The following is a 6,039-nucleotide window of genomic DNA, read 5'->3' on the forward strand; positions in this document are numbered from 1 at the left end:
TGGATCTTCTCCCATAAGATCTCTAATCAAATTTTCTCATCTTCACTTATAGTTTTCCCAAGTGTAGCCATTTTATTGATCATATGTTTGACTCTGACATAATAATCATTCACACATTTAGTTTCTTGCATTCTCAAAGTCTTGAATTCATGCTTCAATATTTATAGCTTGACAACCTTGACTTGGTCACTACTTTGGTAAGCTTCTTTTAGAGTTTTCTAGGCATCTTTAGTTGCTTTTGCATATAAAATTCTTATAAATAAGTTCTTATCAAGAGCTATTTGAATGTGAAACAATGCTTGATCATTCTTCTTCTTGGCCTCCTTTTTGGTTGTTTTATCATTGATGAAGAGGGCATTCCAATCAGCTAGCTCCTGGTAACCTAATTCAACAATTTCTCACATACCTTTTCTTATCGAAAAGGTCATCATTTTTATGCACCAATAATGATACTTATTTTTCCTCAAATTTTGAAATGGACAAGTGGGTATAATTTGACATGATAAACTTTGGCAAAATTCCAGCAGCAAAAACTTTAACTAAAACAAAATACTTTCTCTAATATTAATTGTAGATTCAAAATTGAACCCCCTATTTCTTATAACCAGACTAAATTGAAAAATAGAGTACCTTATTATGTTTCAGAACTAAATAACAAGAATAGTTTTTTTTATTAGAGCTTTCTAATCAAAACAAAATAAAGACGTTTTATTTATAATTTCTATAGCTTTAGATCATAGTAAAAGTAATGCATCACACAACGGTTTCAAATTGACAGATTAATAAAAAGCTAAGACTGCTATCTAATCAGCTAGATCACTGTCCAATGGCATGGACAAAAACCACTAACAAACATAGCATGCACATCATGCATTATTCGTAGGAATTATAGACCAAAGTTTCTAAAAACTTAACTAAACTTAAAAACATTAAAACTGATGCTGCAATCTAAAAATAGCCTAACAGAAACTTCGCATGGCAGTGAATGGCAATTTTGTCCTCCATGCTCGAGCTGCATGATCGAGCAGCAGCATCAATTATTAACAGGTAGTCTATTACAGCACTGGTTCGTACAGAGACTTTTTAATAGAATCTTCAAGGTCCTCCGCGGCATTCGAAAGGCTGTCTTCGTTCCTGTAAACCACGTTCATCACCCTAGCCGTGTTGAAAAGAAGAGTTCTAAAACTCTTGGGTATGTCTGCACGCATTAAAAAGTGGTAGTTTAATTTACAGAGGGCATGTTCGTTCACTCCGTGCATATAATTGGACGCCTCTTCTTCCGTGCATCCGGGGTGCTCATTTATGTAACATTGTAGGAATGAAGCCAATTCTCCAAGATCTCTTTCCCTCTGAATTAGCACGCTAAAATACTTATTAGCTAATAACATACTAGGTGTTTAAAAAAATCAAAGTGAAGGGAGGCCAGGCTCACCTGGAACGTTCTAAGGTCGTTCATAAGACGTCCAGTCAGACTGACGACATTGAGAAAGTCGGCTCGAAAATCTACCTTCCCGAGAATTTGATCAGGAAGAATCTCTCCCGTACAAAATATTGCAGTCAGGATAGTTACTCCCAGTGCTATCGACACTACAGCATTCTCTCTATACTCATCTAATGATGGCGAATAACCTCTTTCCGTCCACTCTCTTTCTTTAGTGTAACTGAAGAACAGATGCAACCACTGAAACGCACAACAAACAAACTAATCTTGTTAGACTACGATTCCCCTCTTTCTCTGCTCGAATCTGAATTGATTTCAAACATGTAAGTAGGAAGTAAAAAAGAGCCAATGAAGAAAGAGTTGTAAATGAATAGACATTCAGTCCAAAGTTACATTTTGGCAGAGACGGAACCAAAAAAAATTGCATGGATGTCGAGGCAAACATTTTACCTGTTGACGCAGGTAAGGAAGTGCATCGACACGTCCTTGAACCTCCTGTGCTCGTTCAGATATATCGGTCAACGTATTATAGAGGCCCATGAAAACTATTTTCATGTCCTCTGGTAGTTGATCGATTACCAATGGATCCCATCTGCAGCGTGATAGCCAACAGTTAATATGGGCAATTTGTCAAGATGAGATGGGGATTTAATGGGCTGACCTTTCCAAAGCTTCGTTGAAGAGCTTGGCTTGATGCAGAGTTGCATAGTTGTCATAGAGGTCGTCTGTGATTACAGCCAAGATTCCGGCTTTTGCATAAGCGAGTCTACAAGCGGTGTATTGTGGTTCAAACATCACCGCTGAAGAGGTCCAGTAAACTGCCACTTCTCTGTGACGAGTAAAATCCAACTGCGGAAAATTGCAATCCTCGTACCATCTTTAACAGCACAATAATCACATTTTAATAGCATTCATCATAGGTCGTGGCAAAAATTAAAAAAAACTGATTTTCTTGCGGTTTGATTAGATTATCTTTTTAACAGGGACTATTTCAAACTGTTTTTTAACTGCTTCATTTTTACCTCTTTATATGTTGTATTTCAGATCTGTGTGAAGCTTGAATCCGGTTGAAATCGAGTTTGGCCAATTCTAAATACTTGTCGTTGCTCGCATATGGCAGTCTGTGCATCACAGTCAACCTGGATTACCGTTATGTGCACTAGAGACAATTTAAATATCATCGAATGTAATAAGACTCCAAGCATATAAAACAAACTGCATCTTACCGATATAATGTCTTCCCCAGCCATAGGTCATCGGGATTAAACGCTACTATGTGATTTCTAGCCATCAGCCTTGGCATATTTCTATTCCATCGAGCAGACAGAGCATATTCAACCTGGATAAAGAAGGAAAAACATCGCAAATCAGAATATATTTTAATAAGTTCAGTAGTAAAATCACAAATAAAAAATTCAGAGAGGGAAAAAATTCGCAATACCTCTTGGAAAAGGTTTTCTTTGACAGCCTTCGAGTGAGAAAAGTTCTCGGTTTGCAGGGATTTGGTCAGGTAATCTTTTGCAGAAGCACCTATTTCTCTCATTACATTTTCACCCGGAAAGTTAAGCTGTGAGCATTTATATAGGCTTAACATAGCGATTACTCCTGCGCTGTTTTCATTAGCAGACAGCTTACAAAGTTCTTCTGCCTCGCCTTTCATATTTTGCAAGACGTCTGCCATTTACAATTATTAGAGATTAAAGGCTCTATTAAGCTTTGAATGAGTACTCATGGTTCATTTAAATCAATTTCATAAAAAAACACGTGTACCGGAAGATACAGTGTAGCCGAATGTTCTGAGAAGCCTGAAGGCAGTGGCTGTAATATCAATATCTGGAACTAGACTCTCCCTTCCAAACCCAATGCCTCTTTCACTCCAGTACCTACCAAACATTTCCAAAGCTATGGAGTGTCAAAATAAACTCAATAATCTGGACTTTTATTGCAAAAATCACAACAGAGGAGACACTATTACTCACTGGAACACATAGTCCATGGCTTGTTTAGTCTCCGTTTGAAAATGGCTTTCGAGCCCAAGACGTTCAACACTATCCACGGCTCTCAAACGCTCCGCTATATCCACCGGATACATGCTCGGCACTGCCATCCCAATATTTAAGTTTTGGAATCCGATACTATTTTAATAAATGCTTGCGAGAGTGTGAATCTTAAATACAACAATTACCATGGTCTACAAACTTTTTAACAAGGCTTGTCAAAAATCGTAGACATTTGTTGTCCCCTGTGTGCATAAATACGCAAGCTGTAGATGCTGGCGAGCCTGAGAAAGATCCGTCCTTAGATTGCAGTTTCAGGATATTTTTCCAATCGACTACTTCCTGTATGCCTTCCAGACACTGCAGCATTGTTGAGGGATGGCTGTGCAGCTTTTCAACAGATACTCTAGTTCACAATAATCTTATTCAATCATTTCCATCTTTAGCGTATGCATGTCTTCAAACGGGACATATCACAAATAGACAGTAGCAAAACATGACATATCACAGATAGATAATAGGAAAAGATGGGTTAGAATTTCACTTTTTCAATTGCGAGTCCCACTTTTCGCTCATTTGTTGGATGATAGATAGGTCATAAGGAAAATCCAAACCCAAAAGTTTGGCTTCATTCAGCAGTACAGGAAAGACCATCTCGAATCCCTTCGGTTGATGATGACCAAATGCTTCTTTAATCATTCCTTCTGTATTTTTTCTTAAGAAATAAAGACCTGCTATGCTCCAAAAATCAAAATCTTTTATCTATTTGAAGGTAAATCTCATTTTTAAACTGTAGCCCTTTATGGTAATTTCAAATATCTTAATTAGATTATCCCAGGTACAATTAAAAACTACTAAAATATAGCACCAAAATGTAGAAGAAAATGCATATCAGTCTATGGATAAATTCGTGTGGCCTGTTTGCCCAATGAAACCACAAATAGAAAGAAAAGAAATGAAAGAAATAAAATTACCGCTGCTCACTTGATTGCTTCCAATGCCCCAAAAGGCCAGAGTAACTAGACAAGAAAGAGTATTAAGGAGTCTATCACACGCTAAAAAGCGATGCTTCTCTCCCCAGGAACCGTCGGGTAACTGATTGTGAAGAATCCAGTCCACCATTTGAGGAAACTGGGGTTTACCGGAGCCATCAATGGCAGAAATTCTTGCTACCCACGCAGTATCGTATGCAGAGGGACTTATTTCTCCATCTTCCATCGAATTAAAGAGACCCTTGATCTCTGTAACCAATTCCTTTATTCTGTTATCCATCTCATCTAAGGGTGCCTGAAACAATAATATTCAATTATGACTTTACATCTTTAATTTTTTAGACAGATTTCCACAGTTCATAATGATTATTGATTTATTTCTAAATTTTACTAAAATCAATATTTTGAATCACATTCCATTCCATGATCTATCATCTGATATTTTCTCCAACAACTCTCTCATTCTAATGATAGATTATGAATCACCGATACAAGTGACGGCTGATAAATGTAACACTCAATGCACCAGTCCAAAAAAAAAAGGCTAATAAATGATGATCCATCTACATTAGGAGGCAAGCTCAAATGAATTCATAATTCATACCTCCTTAAACGTTGAAACATAGTGAACATAATCTGGCTTCCCGTAACAAGCTGCAATAATGAAAGCCTTGAATTATATAAAACTCGAATACTTCACAAATTTAAACTTAAAAGCCAATAAAATAAAGCAGATGGTGTGTATTTTCTGATCGTTATTACCCTGAAGAGTCTTCGCATCCTTTCCGACAACAAAAGTAGATGGGATGTTATGGGAAGCTGCCAATAATTTAAAAAACAGCAATACATCAAATTTTCAGTTCCAGGATTACAAAGCAATTTGAAGAGACTAAGATAAAAAAAAAATACCCATGTTCTTTGCTGGGGAGTACTTTCCAATAGGTGAAATACCATGGGCTTTCGTTGAGATCCATTCTCGGGACTTGGAAACTGAAATAGTCGGAGAAAACAAAATCTGAGCCAAAATCTGAGCCATTCTTGATAAGATAGAGATCACGTTTTAGGTTGAATGTTCATTTAACAGGCCTCAGGAGGAGAGGCCTTATAAGGTTGGGGTGGACAAGGTTGGGGTCAATCATAGAAATTTCAGTTCTCCTGAAATGGGGACTTTGATACAGGGAATGGATATAGATCAAAGGATGACAGGATAGATGAATTTTTGTTTGTATTGGCAACTTCCCTGGTGGACAATTATGGAGAATACGAAAATATGGAAACGACAAGGGAACTGTTTGACAATTGCCTCAAAGAGATGTCACCTCATGGAATTCTATGATTGTAGGATTATATTCACAAAAGCTGTTGAAGATGGTTAGGATCTTCCGGAGTAAATTTCTGGTTTGCCAGTAAAATTGATGAAGATGAGACCAGGGCGATAAACTTCATGTTACTTGAAATTGATACAGAAGATCGGTTTTGTGATTTAGCTTATGAATATGTTCTACAACACGGATTGTTTCTGTGAGTTTAGTTTAAGAGTAAATTCTCGTAGAAGATTATTTCCGTAAGTTTGAGAAAAAACTTTCATTGTTTGGTTATCATTCAGATC

General features: G+C 37.1%; 1 protein-coding gene across 1 annotated transcript; it reads right to left on the reverse strand.

Moving 5' to 3' along the window:
- Positions 1-788: 788 nt before the first annotated feature.
- Positions 789-5,466, reverse strand: LOC131078772 (bifunctional levopimaradiene synthase, chloroplastic-like). Its single transcript, XM_058016535.2, has 15 exons — positions 5,340-5,466; positions 5,193-5,249; positions 5,035-5,084; positions 4,413-4,725; positions 3,983-4,169; positions 3,627-3,844; positions 3,421-3,541; positions 3,212-3,324; positions 2,883-3,115; positions 2,668-2,780; positions 2,464-2,562; positions 2,103-2,318; positions 1,892-2,033; positions 1,433-1,681; positions 789-1,349 (listed from the first exon to the last, which is right to left on the reverse strand). Exons 1-15 carry the CDS (start codon positions 5,464-5,466, stop codon positions 1,056-1,058), a joined length of 2,532 nt encoding a protein of 843 aa, XP_057872518.2. The 3' UTR covers positions 789-1,055.
- Between the last annotated feature and the right edge of the window lie 573 nt (positions 5,467-6,039).

This window comes from Cryptomeria japonica, chromosome 7, assembly GCF_030272615.1.
Source record: "Cryptomeria japonica chromosome 7, Sugi_1.0, whole genome shotgun sequence".
NCBI classification, from domain to species: Eukaryota; Viridiplantae; Streptophyta; class Pinopsida; order Cupressales; family Cupressaceae; genus Cryptomeria; species Cryptomeria japonica.